The 19,395-nt window shown below is 42.2% G+C and overlaps 1 protein-coding gene across 3 annotated transcripts in view; it reads left to right on the top strand.

The window, feature by feature from the left end:
• Positions 1-2,144: 2,144 nt before the first annotated feature.
• The window catches only part of LOC109076835 (E3 ubiquitin-protein ligase TTC3-like), a 21,191-nt gene continuing 3,940 nt past the window's right edge, over positions 2,145-19,395 (top strand). Inside the window, exons 1-38 of one of the 3 annotated variants that reach the window (XM_042765664.1) lie at positions 2,145-2,276; positions 2,750-2,816; positions 2,893-2,935; positions 3,008-3,167; positions 5,102-5,180; positions 5,259-5,324; positions 5,396-5,525; positions 6,313-6,398; positions 6,545-6,639; positions 6,721-6,783; positions 6,850-6,904; positions 7,723-7,885; positions 7,964-8,012; positions 8,086-8,146; positions 8,550-8,586; positions 9,670-9,730; positions 10,483-10,588; positions 10,668-10,811; positions 10,896-10,976; positions 11,694-11,800; positions 11,883-12,009; positions 12,936-13,055; positions 13,126-13,227; positions 13,309-13,401; positions 13,781-13,845; positions 13,931-14,064; positions 14,461-14,775; positions 14,879-15,151; positions 15,223-15,269; positions 15,386-15,442; positions 15,521-15,606; positions 15,688-15,843; positions 16,707-17,160; positions 17,230-17,295; positions 17,392-17,541; positions 17,613-17,752; positions 17,920-17,988; positions 19,266-19,362. In XM_042765664.1, coding sequence (XP_042621598.1) covers positions 2,751-2,816; positions 2,893-2,935; positions 3,008-3,167; positions 5,102-5,180; positions 5,259-5,324; positions 5,396-5,525; positions 6,313-6,398; positions 6,545-6,639; positions 6,721-6,783; positions 6,850-6,904; positions 7,723-7,885; positions 7,964-8,012; positions 8,086-8,146; positions 8,550-8,586; positions 9,670-9,730; positions 10,483-10,588; positions 10,668-10,811; positions 10,896-10,976; positions 11,694-11,800; positions 11,883-12,009; positions 12,936-13,055; positions 13,126-13,227; positions 13,309-13,401; positions 13,781-13,845; positions 13,931-14,064; positions 14,461-14,775; positions 14,879-15,151; positions 15,223-15,269; positions 15,386-15,442; positions 15,521-15,606; positions 15,688-15,843; positions 16,707-17,160; positions 17,230-17,295; positions 17,392-17,541; positions 17,613-17,752; positions 17,920-17,988; positions 19,266-19,362 — 4,203 coding nt within the window. In that variant the 5' untranslated portion in view covers positions 2,145-2,276; position 2,750. Of the gene's footprint in view, positions 2,277-2,348; positions 2,368-2,749; positions 2,817-2,892; positions 2,936-3,007; positions 3,168-5,101; positions 5,181-5,258; positions 5,325-5,395; positions 5,526-6,312; positions 6,399-6,544; positions 6,640-6,720; positions 6,784-6,849; positions 6,905-7,722; positions 7,886-7,960; positions 8,013-8,085; positions 8,147-8,549; positions 8,587-9,669; positions 9,731-10,482; positions 10,589-10,667; positions 10,812-10,895; positions 10,977-11,693; positions 11,801-11,882; positions 12,010-12,935; positions 13,056-13,125; positions 13,228-13,308; positions 13,402-13,780; positions 13,846-13,930; positions 14,065-14,460; positions 14,776-14,878; positions 15,152-15,222; positions 15,270-15,385; positions 15,443-15,520; positions 15,607-15,687; positions 15,844-16,706; positions 17,161-17,229; positions 17,296-17,391; positions 17,542-17,612; positions 17,753-17,919; positions 17,989-19,265; positions 19,363-19,395 lie in introns of those variants that run through there. The other 2 variants (XM_042765662.1, XM_042765663.1) reach the window with 2 other exon arrangements.

Raw genomic sequence — 19,395 nt, 5'->3', positions numbered from 1 at the left:
ACAGTGGTGCTGACGGACAGTAGTGATGACGGACAGTAGTGATGACGGACAGTAGTGATGACGGACAGTGGTCATGATGGACAGTGGTGATGAAGGACAGTGGTGATGAAGGACAGTGGTGATGACGGACAGTTGTGATGACGGACAGTAGTGATGACGGACAGTGGTGATGACGGACAGTGGTGATGACGGACAGTAGTGATGAAGGACAGTGGTGATGAAGGACAGTGGTGATGAAGGACAGTGGTGATGATGGACAGTGGTGATGATGGACAGTAGTGATGACGGACAGTAGTGATGACGGACAGTGAGGATGAAGGACAGTGGTGATGAGGACAGTAGTGATGACGGACAGTTGTGATGACGGACAGTGAGGATAAAGGACAGTAGTGATGATGGACAGTGGTGCTGATGGACAGTTGTGATGAAGGACATTAGTGATGATGGACAGCAGTGATAAGGGACAGTAGTGATGATGGACAGCAGTGATAAGGGACAGTAGTGATGATGGACAGCAGTGATGACGGACAGTGGTGATGACGGACAGTGGTGATGACGGACGTAGTGCTGAAGGACATTAGTGATGATGGACAGTGGTGATGAGGGACAGTGGTGATGACGGACGTAGTGCTGAAGGACATTAGTGATGATGGACAGCAGTGATGACGGACGGTAGTGATGAAGGACATTAGTGATGATGGACAGCAGTGATGAGGGACAGTAGTGATGAGGGGACAGTTGTGATGAAGGACATTAGTGATGACGGACAGTGGTGATGACAGACGTAGTGATGAAGGACATTAGTGATGAGGGACAGTTGTGATGAAGGACATTAGTGATGACGGACAGTGGTGATGACGGACGTAGTGATGAAGGACATTAGTGATGATGGACAGCAGTGATGAGGGACAGTAGTGATGAGGGGACAGTTGTGATGAAGGACATTAGTGATGACGGACAGTGGTGATGAGGGACAGTAGTGATGACGGACAGTAGTGATGAAGGACAGTAGTGATGACGGACAGTAGTGATGAAGGACAGTGGTGATGACGGACAGTTGTGATGACGGACAGTGGTACTGATGGACAGTAGTGATGAAGGACAGTAGTGATGACGGACAGTAGTGATGAATGACAGTTGTGATGACAGACAGTGGTACTGATGGACAGTAGTGATGAAGGACAGTTGTGATGACGGACAGTAGTGATGATGGACAGCCCAGAAACAGCACGAAGCCGGAAGTCGTTCTCTCAGGCAGAGGACACCATCATCATCAACAGCTAAACACACAGCACACGCTAAACGCTGAGGCTTTGACGAATCTGACAGTGAATCGATAAATAATACATAAATGGCTCTTCTCTGATGCTGTTTCCTTGTTTTTCTGCGCAGGCGCGCCGCGTAATGCTGCCTGCGCGCGGCCTGGAGACGCACGTGCACACGCACACACTTATGGAATAAAAAAAGGTTCTTGCGACTTTTTATCTCACAGTTCTGATTTCTTTTCTTTTTTTTTCTCAGAATTACGATATATAATCTTACAAATTGCGAGAAAAAGTCAGAATTGTGGGATAAAAAGACGGAAGGACCTTTTTTTTTTAATTCAGTGTCGAAAACGAGCTTCTAAAGGCCACCAACAGTAAGATCCAGATTCAGCAGGAGGTTCTGACATATTTCTCACATTTACACATTAAGTACAGTACTAATTGAAACACAATTTAAATAAAATAAAATAATAGAACTTAAAAGAGAAAGAAAAAACTTTCAGTTTACAGATTGTAAATAAACGTTAAAGGCAAATGAGCAACATTGGGTTTTCAGTTACTCCATTTAGTTTGCTGAATATAAAATTTCCCTGATAACAAAAATAAATCAATAATAAATATTTTTCTTTTAGAAAAGTCATATTCATCTAAATGAAGTAAAAGTAAAACAGATGATAAATTAAAGACTATGATGCAGTTTATTTTAACACTTAGAAATTGTGACATCTCCGACCAAAACACAGACGAACAGTCAGAGACATTCCAAAAATAAATGCATGATAGACTCTTTCGCAATTACACACAGAGCGATTTTAATCTCAATCTTTCATCTTTAATCAGACGCAGCGCTCCGCGGAAGCACTAGAGGGCGCCAGAAGCGTCTGTGATTCCGCGGGCGAACACTAGAGGGCGGGAGCGCCCTTCCCTCGTGCGCGCGCTGCAGTTCACGCGCGAAAGAAACCAACGGCAGACACCAGGAAACAACCAACCTGCGCTTTTACCCAAAAACAGGTAATAAACACCGTTAATTATATTCATAACACAGCGGGAGGTCGCACAGTTAGAGCAGATCTCAGGCGTCTGCGCGACAGCGACGTTTCAGGTAAACATCTCTAATTATTTCAGGTAACGTAAACATCTGGAAAGCGTCGCGGCACACACGCGTCGCGTCTAACTTCCTGGAGTTCATCCGTTTCATCAGTTTAATCATTAAACACGTTAATCCTCGCGCGGGTAAGCAGCAGCTGTTGTGTTTTATTGGATTGAAAGCGAGGCCCGACTGTTAGCATGACCACAAACATCCAAATCATCCGAGCTGAGGAGAAAGAGCTGTGTCTGTGTGCGACAGAACACGTATGATCCGGATACACACGTCTGTGAGCAGCAGTAGCGTGTGTCATGATTAGATGTGAGAGTAGGTGCGGCTCAGATGAGGTGCATTGTGGGAAACCAGCGTCTGAATCTGAAGTTTTGTGTGTTTTCAGGATGTCGGACTCAGAAGACTCGGATCTGGAGGAAGGGCAGGATGTGATGCGACACCAAACCAAGATCGTGAGTATGATTCAGGTGAAGCGGGCGTCCCATGATCCTCTCTGTTTCTCCCATGATCCTCTGTGTTCCCCCGCAGGTCTATCAGGGCCAGTTCCCGTACATTCACATCGAGCCGCCGGGTGAGTGAGCACCGCTCTGTTTAGTGTTAGTGATCAGCGCTGCAGGTGTTTCAGTGTGGATGTGTTTTACAGACGTCATATATGAGCGCTGGTCCAAGATAAAGCCCGAGGTGAAGAAGCTCCTGGGTCGTCTGATGCACGTGTCTGTGTTCTGGTGGCACATCCTCCTGAGACAGCAGGACAATCACCCCACCACCTTCTGGGCCGTGGAGATGGGCTTTCTGGACTCCAAGTGAGTGTGTTTCAGGACAGAGTCTCGTCTGAGAGTAGAGCTCGAGATCCTCTCAGTGTGTGCGGCTCAAAGCTGATAGACGGTAATATCTTGGTATTAACTTCACTGTATTACTATTAAAACCTAATCTCATCCGGACAGACTACACGTCGTTGGAACCGTCTAAGACTCCTAAATAGATATTTTACCAATGTTTTTTGTTAAAAATTATGTAGGAAAAGTAACAGATTATTTTATGACAAGTGCACCTCAAAAATCTACATCTTAACAATCTGTCACACTTTAGAAACCATCAGAAATTATAAAAAATCTAAAAATTCATCATTTGAAACCCATTTTTAAATCAGACATTGCATTACTATGAAAATAGTACATCGATATCATGTCACAAACATGAATTATGAAAATTTAAGTTTGGATCGTGCACTTTCACGTGAGTGACAGTTAAGGGGTTAATGTTTAAAGCGTTGGATTCACACGGAACGACCGTTACACAGAGAACACACGATCATGCTGGACACACATGACCACTTCACAAGATCTCACCGCTTGATTCCACGAAGTTTGTTAAATTAAATGTGCATTAGTCATTCAAAGATTTGTTTAAATTATATAAATGTGTATTTGCTTAATGCTGACGGTAAACGAGATAGTATTACAATGTTTGCCTTTCTATTACTAATAATATAAAGCAGTCGTTACAATACTTTCTGTTACATCATTTCTATTGTTATTTGTATGAGACAGAACTGCTAACGATGACAGAACAAGAGAGAATGTGAGCACGAACACATCAGCCAAGCAGAAAAACTTATTGGCCAATGCTGATATATCGGTCGACCACTATATATATATATATATATATATATATTCTTTAAATACAGTACAGACCAAAAGTTTGGAAACATTACTATTTTTTTAATGTTTTTGAAAGAAGTTTCTTCTGCTCATCAAGCCTGCATTTATTTGATCAAAAATACAGAAAAAAAATGAAATATTAAATTATCATTTATTTCTGTGATGCAAAGCTAAATTTTTAGGATCATTATCACATGATCCTTTAGAAATCATTCTAATATGATTATTCATTATCAAAGTTGGAAACAGTTCTGCTGCTTAATATTTTTTCAGAACATGTGATACTTGTTTAGGATACTTTGATGAATAAAAAGTAAAAAAAAAAAAAAAAAAAAAAAAAAAAGCTATGTTTTTTTTTCTTTATTTTGAATAAATGCAGTTCTTTTTAACCTTTTATTCATCAAATATATTAGACAGCAGAACTGTTTCCAACACTCATAATAAATCAGAATATTAGAATGATTTCTAAATGATCATGTGATAGACTGGATGTTACATGTGACACTGAAGGCTGGAGTAATGATGCTGAAAATTCAGCTTTGCATCACAGGAATAAATTATTTTTTTAAAGCATATTCAAATAGAAAACTATTATTTTAAGTTGTAATAATATTTCACAATATTACTGTTTTTTTCTGTATTTTTGATCAAATAAATGCAGGCTTGATGAGCAGAAGAGACTTCTTTCAAAAACATTAAAAATAGTAATGTTTCCAAACTTTTGGTCTGTACTGTATATAAATGTGAAATATTTATTTCAAGAAAATAGTTGTTTATAGGATTTACCGTCCTCTATGCTGCTTACAATTAATTTAATGTCTTAATTATTATTATTAAGAAAATATTTGTATTTATATATTTGTGATGTTACTTTTGGATAAATGTTCCGGGTCCGTCTTTTGTTGTCCTTGGCCGATCACCTGGTGGCAGGTAATAATCAGGATAATGTACGATTACTTCATTTATGTGCTGAACTATGATCCTCTTTAAAGGCTATTGATTGGATACCATTCAACATTTCTGCATGGAAACCAGCTCAGTTTAAAAGCAGTTGGTTTTCGCTGTCTGTCTTTCAGTGTGTCGAATGATTTGAGTCTGAAGAGGCTGGAGAAGATCGAGATCCTGGAAAGCATTCTGGATGCCATGGAGAGAGGCGTACGTATCTGTGCTGATGAGCGTTCTCTGACCCTTCACCGCTGCGTCCGGTCTGATGTTGTGTCTTGTTTTGTTCAGCTGTCTCAGCCGGACATGAAGAGGAAAGCCCGAGCCGTGGTGTCCTTGAGCAGATTATTCTCCATGGTACGTAGCGGTGCCGCTGCAGTAAGTGTTAGCTCTGGTCTGTTTTCTGACACGCGTCCGTCCGTCTGCAGGAGGAGGATTGTTTGGCTTCAGCCTTCAGTTGGCTGCTGGACTCTGGAGCTCCTGATATCCGTCAGAAGCTGCTGGATCTGGGATCAATGGAGATTCGCTACCGGACGCTGTGCTTCATCTTCAACGAGTGTGAGTTCATTCCCACTGATGTCCTGACAGCACCAGAGATGTAGTAAACCAAAACCAAGACTGAAATTAAAACATTTGGTACTGGAAAAAAACAGCACAGCACAGGGATTTCTGTACATTCATGTAGTTTTCAGCGTGTCACTGTTTAGTCGTTCTGAATGGATCTGTGTGCTGCAGAGGGAGTGCAGTCAGCTCGAGGAGGATGATTGAGGGTTTTTTGGCATCTCCATGTGGTCCAGTTTGGTATCGCAACTTGTCTAAAATATAAACAAGTTCTTTATTTCTATACTATGCAATTCTGAAAAGTTTTTCCAGTATTTTTTCCTCTCGTGTGTGCGTTTAGCAGTTATGTGGACCCCTTATATCACTTGGTTCTTTGGTATACTTCTGGAGTCTCCAAGTGTCCTTTTATTTAAAAAACATCTAAATTTATCTTGAAAAAAAGCTTGCAGAAAATACAGTTTTGTAAGAATCACACTTTACTTTGTTGGATATAACAAATAACAAAATTAACATGTTAAATGATATCAATTAATCAAATGCTTGATTTCATTCACAGAAAAGGTTTAATCTGAATAAAAAATGTGATCTATTGATAGCCCTAATTTAGTTATATATATATATATAATTTAAATATATGCTTTATATATAACATGAAAATTGTAACTATAATTAATGTCAGACTGAAATGATGAAATGTATAGTAAACTATTAGAAAAGCTCCTGTATTGGATCAGACTGATCGTGGGTTCAGTGCTGTCTGTGTCTGACTGCGTCTGGCCCACAGATTCACGATATCTCCAGGTGACTTCATGCAGTAAAAAGAAGGCCATCGAGGAGCTGAAATCAGAGCCGGACCCTTGGACGTATTCTGTGAGAGTCTTTAAGATCTAATAACACGTTTGTTTTCATATTTAACACACTGCATTCATAGGATTATTCAAATCTGTTTGAAACGTCAATGACTGTAGAAATGGGACAGAAATAAAACAGTCTTTCATCTCCAACTCCATTTCTAGAAAAGTGAAGATATGAAAAACAAAGGAAATGAGCAATTTCAGAAGAAGAAATATGATCTGGCATTGAAGTGGTACACTAAAGCCATTAAATACCAGTAAGTGACAGAAGAACCTCACTGCTTTGATTCCCAGTCCACGTCAGTTTCCCATGTTCTTCTTCCCATTCTGTGTTTCAGCCCGAGCAACCACATCCTGTACGGGAACAGAGCGCTCTGCTACATCCGCTCGGAGAAATATCTGTGAGTCAGACACAGTATTCTAAATCGTGATTGATCGGTGATACTGATTGTGGGAACTGTTTTCAGGAAAGCACTTGGAGACGGAAAGAGAGCCATTATATTACAGCCAGACTGGGCCAAGGTGAGTGCTGCTTCTCCATAACACTGCCCTCATCTTCATCATCTTCATCATCTCTCTGTGTCAGATAGACGCTGGAGAAAAGATGCACACTACGTAGTAGAGCCGGGTTGATGATATTTGAACCTATTCTCATTTTAATGAACTATGTATACAAGAACAAAACTCAGTGGAATGTTATTTGTTGCGCATCCCAGACAATAAATCACAGGAATCTCTGTGCTTTGTCACTTTTGATATGAAACAAAGACTCCGCTTTCAGATGAAGTTCAAACAGATATCATTTCAGCGCTTTACAGTTCGCTGTAGCAGCTCAGTTCAAGCGTGACTCGTCTCAGCTGAAATAATAACTCGAGAGAGGAGCGTTTCATTCATATATGCACGATATTACACATGTTTTTATTTAGTTTGTTCTTCAGTATTTAAGGTTTGTTGTAATAAATCTGTCATGAAAACAAGTTGTGATGTTCACTCTTCGAATGTTAATATTTCAACAAACCAGCAGAAATAAAAATGTTGTTTGTTATCGTATAATAAGCTTTTATTCTAAAAGTTGCTATATGTGCTATTTTAAATGCTTGTTCACCAAAATGAATGTACTCGATGATTTCTTTAGCTGGACTGGAAACACAAGTTCTGTTAGTGTTAGTTTCCGTTCACAGCTGTCGGAGTTACCCGACTACAACGACTTCTGCTTCTGAGAGTCTGTGACTAGCGTCTGTTGGTCGAGGTCTGAATGATTTTCTGCAGCTCTCTGGTGGAGCTGTAGCTGTGAGTGCCTGTGATGATGCTCAGAGAGCCTTGTGTTCTCTCGGCTTCAGGGTCACTACCGCTTCTGTGATGCTCTGTTCTATCTGGGGGAACATCAGAAAGCTCTGACGGCCAACCGTGTGGCCCAGGACGCCTGCGGCGCGGACCCCGAGGGACAGAAAGACCTGCAGCAGCAGCAGGAGCGCTTCCAGACGGAGCTGCAGGAGAGCAAAGGTAACGTCTGGTCCTTCAGCACGGCTTCAGCCGCGAGCACCGCAGCGGAGCGCTTCATTTGTGTTGTGTTTCCAGCAGAGATGAAGACCAAGAAGACCGAGACAAAGAAGACTTCTTCTAAAACCAGGTTAGTGCTTGTGAAGGCTGTGCTGCTCTCGTCCTGCTGTGTGGGGAATGATGTAGATGTGTTTGTAATGCAGAGGCGATTCTTCAGCTCCTCATCAGAGATCCAGTCGTCAGCCTGAAGTCCTGGAGAGCTCGGTGAGAGGAGACTCCCAAACAAACACTTATTATACCATTATTTATGTACTGTTATAGTTTGCATAATATTTTAGATTAGCTTTAATTTAACGACATGCTAATCGTGATAGAAACGTTCCTTTTTGTTACTTTTTTTGTTACTTCTAGTTCCTTTTTGTTACTTTTTAATGTCATTTTTATTCGCTTTCGTTTTTAATTTGAATCTGTATATATTTTTTTAATAATATATATTTAATAATATAATATATATTTTTCACTCTTTAGGTTTAATTCATTTTTAGTTCAGTTTTATTTGTAGTTTATTTCTGGTTAGTAATACAGCGCTGTAATAATGTTTTAGTCGATGGTAATAATCCTGCTGTGGATGTGAACGTGTGTGTGTTCTTCTTCTCCCAAATCCCAGCAATCTGAAAACCGGAGAGACCAGGATGACGCTGCAGGTGAGGAAGGAGATTTGTTTGTTTAAGTAAAGCTGTTTTTGCTTCGTGTTGAACATGTATTGGTGGTCTGCTACAGGTACGAAGGATCTCAGGATTCAAGAGAGCAACCGTGCATTTGTGTGTTACTTCCTTTTATACTCATCTATTCTTCACTCTTTCAGGATTTTATTATTCCATTTAATGGTATAATCATTCATAGCAATCATTTAATCAGTGGATCATTCATTGATCACTCGTTATCTGTGATTGTGTGTGTTCTATGAGGGATGTTTGTCTTCGTGAGTAAGAGATAAGAGTGTTTTCATAGTGACTGGACAGTGTTGTGAAGCCGTAATTCTCATTGTTATGGCTTGTGGTGTAATAACACTTGTGCTGGTCTGAGAATTGAAACATACACAACTAAGATTATTCAAACTGCTCTTTGTGTAGCTGACAGGATGTCTGCATGATCTAATACCTGCAAGCTTCAGTTTAAATGTGCACTGCGCTGCTGAAAGCTGCTTTATCATAGTCTCAGTGCTCACGGGGCGATCGAGTTTGCTTCAGATTAAACCAGATAGCTAGCTTTACACGTGAACTCGTTAAACATTTGAGTGAAAAGTTAGTAGTGGTGCTGGAGTCTCTGCTCTTTATACGCTCGTCATCGTTCGTTATCTCGCTGTGAATGCTGTATTTTATCCTCCCTGCTGTCGGATCCCAGCTCCCATCCTGCCCTTTAAGGTCACGGATCACAGATGTGTTGATGTTGTTAGCCACCTAGCATTCCTAAAGGCATACCCAAAGTAAACTGCATGCTGTTCTTGAACCATGTGGAGTATATGCATGGTATAATTGGAAAGATGTCAGAAGTAATGGAGTATTTCATGTGTGCATGTTCTGATGAGGAAATGAGCTTCGCTGAGTGTCGGCAGTGTTTCCTGTGTGTGTGTGTGTGTGTCACTCCTGCATGCCGCCGCGCTCGTTTCTATAAGTGACGGGTGTTTGGCAGGAGTGGTTGATCTGGTCCTGTGGGTTCTTGAACGCAGGAGAGCTTGATTCACTTCGTCATGCGACGCATTAATCCCGTAATTCACTTGTTTTCAGGGAATTCAGGAGCTGGAGTGCACGCTGAGGGAAGAACTGACCGACTCAAAGACACAAAGAGGTAATTTATACCGGGTTATCGTTATGAAAATGACCAGGAAAAGGCTCATAAATATTTGTCTATTTAATGTTAAATATCAGACTGATTTGACTTGTGAAGAGTGTTTTGTTCCGCACAACTTTTAGATGAAATGTCGATTTTCAGTGACAGTAAAATGAGAGTAAATACTGTCTGGAAAGATTCACTTTCATTTCATGACGTATTGAAGCTTTCAGAGGATTCAGACAGTAACAGGATGTTGACTCAGACAGCGTTATTAAAGGGATAGTTCACCCACAAATGGTTTGGAATGACATGAGTGTGAGTAAATGATGACAGAATTTTCATTTTTGGGTGAACTATCCCGTTAACTTTGCTCATTGTTAATGTTAGTTAATGCTTTGCTAATCAGAGCTTATTGTAGCGTCTTATCATTTAAATAAGCATGAACTGCATTAAATATTTTTTTTTTGGTTTTGTTGAAGAATTGAAGCTATGTAGACACTGACAAAAACACAACAAAATCAATGAGAGTTTAACTACAATGAAAAAGATATTAAACTTGAATCTAAATGGAGATATTAGCACAGTCTAATAGTATTCGAGTGATATGGATGTAGTTTGTCAGGGCGGTTTCATTTCTTTCTGTGCGCTCGTATCTGTTCCTGTGGAATGTACCCCTGAGTGAGTCGGCTCCTGCTTTAAGAAAACAATGTACTGATTTCACTGAGCTGCCTGTAATATGATGTTTATCCCTGATGAATCTGTCCTAGTGACATGAGTCCACGAAAGACTAAGAAAGGCTCGTCCGGTGTCCCAGAGAAGCCAGCGGTCCGGAGCAAACACGCACCTGTCCCGGACAGACCGAGCCCTCCAGCGGTCAGTGTGAGGCGCAGCTGTGTGTGTGTGTGTGTGTGTGTGTGTGTGTGAGTGTTTAACGCCGGTGTGGTGTCTGCAGGAGGACGAGAGCGAGGCGGAGAGGAGGAAGCGCTTCTGTGCCGCTGTTCAGGAGGCTCACACGGCTCTGAGTGACCAGCGCTGTCGTAACGCACAGCAGTCCTTCTCTGTGGCGCTGCGGATCCTGGAGTCCAGCGGGACCTCGGTACTGTGTGTCTTAGATATGTGACTGTAATGTGGAGTGAATGGTTTGGACCCTCGTTCATTAGTGTATGTCTGTGTCTGACAGGAGCTGGGTTTGACAGAGCTGGATAGATCTGTGCTCATGTATGGATATGCAGTGGCCCTGCTGGAGATCGGACAGCCTGAGGTAATGCACCACAGTTCTCCTGCACGCTTCATAAAAGAACGACGGCTTCATTCACACCGAGTGTGAGAGTTTACCAGCTGATGGTCAGAAGATGCTGAGAATACACCTTTCATTCATCTGCTTTCGTCTGACGTTTGGCCTTCAGTCAGTGTCAATTAAAGCACCTGCCAAATGTGTTAAAAAGAAGCTGTAAAATACAAGTCTGTCCGTGAAGATGGACCTGATGAGAGTCTGATCCACAGATGCAAGTTTTCAGTTTCACGTGACGCTCAGAAAAGCATGCTGCGTATTTCAGCCGTTGTGTTTTTCCACCAAAGCCAGAGAGATTTCACTGTCACTGCACGAGTCTGATGCGTCTTTGTTGTAGAAAATGATGCAGAAATCAGACTTTATTGGTCAAGACGCCTGCAGGACATCTGACCGTCTCACTCCTAGTTTACACTTTTATACAGCTGATCTCAGAGAGTGTTACTGCTCATCTCATTTCCCTTTCTCTTCCTGGAAACTCCCCAAAGAGGGATTATTCAGTGTCTGCCTCATTATTTTTATCTGAAGACTGTGTTTGAAGGCCATGCGGCTTAAAAGAGCTCTTGGTGTCAGTGCGGACGCAAGCTCGTCGGAAGTGAGACGTACATCGTTAAATCATGGCTTCATGCAGGCTCTTCTACAAACATCTCAGATGCTGGGTATAAATATGCTGTGTTTCTTGTGTTTGAAGAACTGGCTGAAGCTCAGCGGCTGTTCACCAAGTTAGAGTCATCAGAGAGGAAGTTTCAGTTGCTGGTGCATTATGGGTTGGGCAGAGTTTACCTGAAGGAGAACAGGTGAGTGTTGATTTTGAATGCTGCCGCACTGCATGCTGAATGTCTGTGACATCACTTCCTGTCTGTGTTTGATGTGTTGTAGATTTGCTAAAGCTCTGGAGTGCTTCATTAACGCACAGCTGATGATCCAGAGACGCATCACACCTGGAAAACTCACCTGGCCAACCACTAAAACTACAGTAGAGGAAACACAGCCGGCCAGTTTGAAGGTGTGTGTGTGTGTGTGTGTGTGTGTGTGTGTGTGTGTGGTGTGTGTGTGTGTGTGTGTGTGTGTGTGTGTGTGTGATCATGACCATCAGTCCCAGGATATTCTGGCTTTAATGCAGTTCAAAGAAATCTGATTTAGACCTTATTAATGCATGTTTCTGCTTCTGAACCCCCTGAAACATTGCTTGCTCTTTATTATCTGTTCATATGTATGTTTGTTTATACAAAGACGGAACGAATCCCAATGATTGTCTGCTGATGCTGAGCTCAGAATAACCCAGAATGGTCCTCGTGACCTTGCTTGACATGCTGATGTATCTCTATCTGAAACAAGTTCTCCAAGTTCTTGTTCCTCTTTTTGAATAGTCTGTGGTGTTTAGTTGCTCACACAGCTGCAGATCTGCAGAAATGTTCAGAAGGATTGAACTTGAAACTCTAATGTTTGTAGTAATGATGTAAATGTGAATTAAACTGGTGTTTAGATGACCTTAAAGGGATAGTTCACCCAAAAATGAAAATTCTGATGTCATCTATAAGACCTTCGTTGATTCTCAGAACACAAATGAAGATATTTTTGATGAAATCCGAGAGCTTTCTGACTCTGCATAGACAGCAATGCAACTGAAACGTTCAAGGAGCAGAAATGCAGAGGAGATTTTTTAAAATAATCCATGTGACATCAGCGGTTCAACCATAATGTCATGAAGCTATGAGAATAATGTACGTGAGCAAAGAAAACAAAAATAACAGCTTTATTCAACAATTTCTTCCGCGAGTTCACAAGAGTCAAAAATATCTTAATTTGTGTTCTGAAGATGAACGACGTGAGGGTGAGTAATAAATGACAGAGAGTTTTCATTTTTGGGGTGAACTATCCTTTAATGAAAGCATACATGAACTGAAAGCAAAAAAACTGTTTCTGTCCTGGGAACATCTGGAGAACTTCATAGAGGTGTGTAAGTTTCCTCCTAAAGCGGACGCGGTCTGCCGGTATCAGCACTGTCTGTCTCATACGGTGGAGATCTACTTCAGCGATCCAGACTTTAAGGTGAGTGTGCGGAGCTGAATCTGCTGTCTGATGGGTCTGACGGTCTGTAACGAGCGGCTGCTGTTTGCAGGGCTTCATCCAGCTGATCTGCTGTCAGAGCTGCAGAGTCGAGTTTCATATGAGCTGCTGGAAGAAGCTCAAAACACTTTCATTCTCCGATAAGAGTGACAAGGTCAGACGGACACACGTGACCACGCTTATGAGAGGAACCTGAGGATGTCAGTCACTCACTGTTCTTATCTGTTTACTGCAGGATTTTCTAAAAGATTTGTGTTTTACGCCAGACTGTGGAGGTCAGGTCTGTCATATTGTAATATATGGCTTGACGGGGCTGATAAAGTGTGAGGTGAGACTGCTCTCTCTCTCTCTCACTCTCACTTGCTCACACACACTCACACACACACACTCTCTCTCACACACACTCTCTCACTCACTCACTCACACACACACACACAAACTCTCAGTCTCACACACACACTCACTCTCACACACACTCTCTCTCTCACTCACACACACACACAAACTCACACTCACTCGTACACAAACTCACACTCACTCGTACACACACTCACACTCACTCACTCACACACACACTCACTCACACACACACACACACACACTCGCTCTCACACACACAAACACTCACTCACACACACAAACACACACACACACATTCACAGCGATGTTTAATCTGCTTACATTGCTTACGTCTCCTCTTCTCTCAGTTTAAAACATCTATTCCTAAAATCAAACCTGCTGGACGATTGAGAATCAAGCAGCAATGTACAAGGTGAGGTGTAATGCATCTTGCGCATCATATTTCATACTTTAGCTGCATCTGTCGATGGAGCTGATTTCTCTCTGTACCTCGACAGTATTAAGAAGTTGAAGTCTAAAAATGATCGAAAGCTTTGGCGGAAACAACACAAGTTGGCGACACTTTCTGCCTGTCAAGAGAGAAAGGAAGTAACGGCTGCGGACGCCCCTAAAGACCCGACAGCAGAGAGAGGTATACAAATACATATCTTCATAATAATGTGTATGAAGTTAGAAGATTTGAATTCATTTACAGGACTTTTCAAGGCAAGGGTGCAGAGTTTAGTAGAGACATGTTCCCTACTAATATCAGCCACTGCTAAATTATCCCTAGCAATAATTTTGATCAAACAATCTGTTTTCTGCCGTTACAACCACATCAGTGCCACAATCAAACCTCCAGCCTCGATTCAAGGTCGAGAAGTCACACTTTCAGAATTAATTTTTGGATGAACTATACTGCTTAAAGGCTTGTTGTGTTTTATTTAAATTATTTTAAGTAATTTCTGAGGCCCTCTGGTGGGCCCCGGACCCCTGGATGAGAACCGCTGTTAATAACACTGCGTCTCTGTTCTTATCGTTCCTGCAGAGTCACCCAGAGACTGTATTTATAAGGACCGTGTTTTACATCAAATTCATGATAACAAAGGACTTTTTAAAGAAGAGTCAGTGAATATTTCTTGTATTTTGGATCATCTGCGGCCGTGGCTGGATTTATTTGAGAGTAAAGGACATGAGAGCGTGTTAAACAGCCGGAGAGACCCTGGACCTCTGTGGGAGCTGGTGGATCTTCTGCTGGAGTCCAGAAACCGGGTCTGGGCTCGAGTCTTTATCGAAACGCTCGGCTCGACGCTTCATATCAAACCCAGACTGCAGCTTTGGGCTCAGCAGCTCGATAACGCTGGTGTGTTTCACTTACACTCCTGTTCACATCTGACTAAACATCGCTGTTTTCAGAACTGATAATTGTGTGAAATAGACTGTGTATTGTCTGTCTCCTGCGTCAGGTCTGAAAGCTGCGGAGTCGTTCATCAGTCGTTACAGCTCTCATCTGGAGGATTTGGACCTGAAGCCTCTGCTCACGTTCACGCCGCTGCAGGAGACGCTCATCGAGAAATTCGGCACTGTCCCGGAGTTATTCGACCGTGACGGTTTAACAGTAATGGAGTATTTAAGACAGGCTCCGGCTAAAGAAATGCGTCTGTTTATCTGGACTCTAGAGTCGAATCGAGAGCGCTATCACTCCTGTCACGCCATTCTCGATCAATATTTTGAAGACGGTACGTAAGTCAGAACAAGTGTTTTATATGTGTGTGGAGTTTTTTTGGTAAATGATTTTGTTTTTCTTTAGATGCTGTTTGTTTAGTCATTAAAAAGACGGATGATGACGAGCACATGGTAAGAGACGCGTGTGAAGTGTTTGTTTCTGAAGCGTTTCATCTGAGTTTGAGTAATAACTCTCTCTCTCTCTCTGTGTGTGTGTGTGTGTGTGTGTGTGTGTGTGTGTGTTTCAGAGCTCAGTATTTAAGAGTAAAAACAGGCATCGCAAGAAGAAGCAGAAGGAGTTAAAGGTGAGTGTGTTCAGTGCCGCGGCGCAGGACCGGAGTGCTTGAGGCTCATCTGTGTGTGTGTGTGTGTGTGTGTTTCAGTCTGTTATTGTGCTGTCTGGAGTGAGAGGTGGACATTCCAGAGATGAGGATGAGGAAGATGAGCTGTTCTCGGAGGAAGACGCTTTGTGAGTTCAGTCGAGCTGTTGCACGTCTCACATGTGGTGAAGCGAGTCAGTTTCGGTGACGTTGTGTGTGTGATGTTCCAGGATGTTCCTGAATGCCCTGGATCCGTTCAGCGTTCCCGAACACCTGCGAGGACAGCTGGAGGAGTTTGAGGAGCAGTACGCCGGATCACCACACCGGAGCCATTACGAGAGAATCCTGGACAATAACCCCGACCCCACTAAAGAGAGTTTATACGAGTACGTCTCACCTGTACTTCTGCTCTCCGTAATGCATTACGAGATACACGATAATATAGTTCTTTTTCCTGAATGGTCAGTTTCTGACAGCTGTCCTGTGCTCATGTGGAGAGAATCAGGAGTGAGTGCAGATCGCTGTGTGAACATGGTGCAGATCTAGACTCCATGACTAAAACACATTCAGTATTCCTCAAAATCAATTAAAACTGTGAGATGCAAACTCAGAATATGACAAAAACCTGTAGTTATGTTAAACACAATCATCCTTTATGTATTTAATCCCATTTTATTAACCAGTGTCTTTACATTTATGCATCTAGCAGATGCTTTTAACCGAAGTGACTTGCAGTGCATTCAGGCTGTACATGTTTTCACCAGTATGTGTGTTCCCTGGGACTTGAACCCATGACCTTTTGCGCTGCTAACGCTATGCTCCACCACTGAGCCACAGGAACACGTCTTTGTTGGTGATCTTCAATGATCCAGTTCAACCTTCGAATGAGCAAAAATGACTTAGTTTATTTATTTATTGCTGAAGAGTGTTGAACTTTCTTCCAGCGTTCTGTTCTTCATGTAATCCAGACTGAAAGGATTGTTTGAGCTTTTTGAATCTACATTTCCTTCAGCCTGAGGCTCATTCATTTCACTTTTGGTCTGAAAGGGCTTTCATATTTGCCAAAAATAGAACTTTTTTTATATTAAAAACAAACGAGCAAGTCCAGCCCAGGCGAGAGAAAGTAACGCAGTTAGTTACTTTTTTAAGGGAGTAACAAAATATTGTAATGCATTACTTAAAAAAAAAAAAAACTAACTAACTTTCTCTTTAAAGTTGAGTGAAGTCTCTCTGGTTGTGTGTTTGTCAGTTATTTTGCTCAGATCCTGGAGGAGCACGGGCCGCTGTGCGCCTCGGACCCGCTGATGGTGGGAGAGCTGGAGAACTTTCCTCCGGAGGCGCAGCAGAAGATCACAGACGCTGGAGGACTCAAGTCCTTCCTGCTGGAGTCTCTGCGCTTCGTCATGATGGACGAGCTGATCGGCCTGATGAAGCACGCCGTGTCTCTGACAGACACCCTGCCTCCGTCACACCTCAACCCCTCGGCCGAAGAGTTCTGGCCGCACGCAGACGCCTCACTAATCACTGCACCTCCTTACGATCATAGAGACGAGTCCGTGTTCTCGGATCCGTTCCTGCTCCTCCCCGACCCGTATGTCTTCGAGTGTCCCGTCACAGACGAGGAGTATCTGGCAGCAGATCTGCTGGAGCACACACCGGCGTCTGAGCAGAGAGAGGACAAGCACACGGCCGTGTGTGTGCGGGTAAGATGGGACGCGTGACGAGACTGTCATCAGGATGAGTGCCGTCTCTGACCTCTGACTCTCTTACAGGATTTGGCGGAGCATACAGACGTCTCCATTAACACAGAGCCATACGTGTCCTTCGAGAGAAACAGCGTGAGTGACGTGGATTTCTTCACATGATGTAACATTACATTCATCTAGTAGCACCAGGCCTGCTGATAGTGAAGACGTGTTCCGTGTTTCTTCCAGGGTGACATGCTCCAGAAAGAGAAGCAGAGGCTGCAGCGGCTGAAGGAGATCCAGCAGATGAAGGAGGATCATGAAGCCGTCCAGCAGAGGAGGGCTGAGGAGATCTCCGCGCTTCAGGAGGAGACCCAGCAGATCACCCTGAGGATGCAGGTAGAGAATCGGCCGTGGAGATGTTCTGAAGCGTTTGTGTGGTTCAGACGCGTGACTGCGCTTGTGTTCAGATCGCCGGCACCGAGCTCAGCATGTTCCAGCAGAAGCTAGAGGAGGTGGTGAGGAAAGACCAGCAGGAGAAGAAGGAGAACCAGGAGACGCTCAGGACGCTGAAGATGGAGATCAGAGACCTGGCAGACTTACACGAGAGGTCAGACGCACACTCATGACCCTGACCCTAAACACACCCATCCCAGAAACATGTGCAGAACTACACTGAAATAGAAACATACTGTGGATGATTTACAAGCCTTTTTAGCTCCCTGCCCTCACAAGTGTAGTTACAGCTGCTGTTTCACAGCTCTGTGTTCTCTCTAGTCTCACCAGAGACATCAGTGCGAAGAATAAAGAGTATCAGGCAGAACTGGAACGATTCCTGGACATCAAGTGAGTCTGAACACTTACACAGTTACATTTCTATGGATAGTTTTTCACTGTTTACTGTTTCATCTCAATACCATGGTAAAAATTTAACTTTTGTTTTTCATACAAATACCTAGAAACCATATAGTCTAAATACATTTAGTGTAAGTGCACAAACGCTTACAGCTTAAGCACAAAAAATACTGTAATCTATTCCATTACTCCTTTAATACACTCAGTAGATGTCTACATTAATATAATAAAAAGAAAACAGGTGTGTAAGAGTGTTTTGGATGCGGGCAGCTCTTAAAGTGACAGCAGTCTAATATTCCTGCTGTCTGTCATCCGTGTTAATCTAACAACAAGAGAGAAAATCTCACTGCTCTTGACTAAATCACTTTTAATAAGAAGAAATGTGTCCCTGCAGCACAGAAGCAGTCATAAGCAGCACAGGTATATTTGTAGCAATAGACAACAATACATTGTATGGGTCACAATTATACATTTCTCTTTTATGACAAAAATCATTAGAATATTAAATAAAGATCATGTTCCATGAAGATATTTTGTTAATTTCCTACTGTAAATATATCAAAACTTAATTTTTGATTAGTAATATGCATTGCTAAGAACTTCATTTGAACAACTTTAAAGATGATTTTCTCAATATTTAGATTTTTTTGCTCCCCTCAGATTCCAGATTTTCAAATAGTTGTATCTCAGACAAATATTGTCCTCCTAACAAACCACACATCAATGGAGAGATTATTTATTCAGCTTTAGATGATGTACAAACCTCAGTTTCGAGAAATGGACCCTTATGACTGGTTTTGTGCTCCAGGGCCATAAATGTATGTTTAATATACACAGTGAAGAATATGCAGTGTTTTTATACATTTGATTACTTTATACAATGTACATTACATTTCTTATTTATTTGTTCTACTGTACTTTGTGTGCTATTGCTTGTAATTAGTTTCTTATCACTAATAATAAGAATAAGACTGTTTACTTCAGTGAGCACTAGTTTGTTTGTTTTTAAGGCTAGTATTAGTTTTTTGTGATTATTGACACTGGTGACAAGAATTATGACATTTCTATGGTATCAAAAATGTTGATGATATAAAGACCTAATTTAAAGCAAAAATAACTGTATTGTGATATATATCATTACCATGAAATAAAATGACTCGTATAGCGACGTAAGATTTTGGTCACATCGCCCACTCTTAACGTGTCTGAGTGAGAGAAAGAGTGTGTGTGTGTGTGTGTGTCACACTGATGCATTGACGTGTTTGCAGTAACCAGTGTGCGTCTGAGCGCTCGAGTCTAGAAGAAGAGATCAAGCGCTTCAGAGACGCGTGTGTGAAGGCCCAGAGGAGATCCACCACGGCTCAGGTGAGGCTGTCAGCCCGTGTGCGGAGGATGTGT

Source organism: Cyprinus carpio, chromosome A10, assembly GCF_018340385.1.
Source record: "Cyprinus carpio isolate SPL01 chromosome A10, ASM1834038v1, whole genome shotgun sequence".
NCBI lineage: Eukaryota > Metazoa > Chordata > Actinopteri > Cypriniformes > Cyprinidae > Cyprinus > Cyprinus carpio.
Note: the sequence above shows the minus strand (reverse complement) of the source record. Positions and strands in the feature narration are given on the sequence as shown.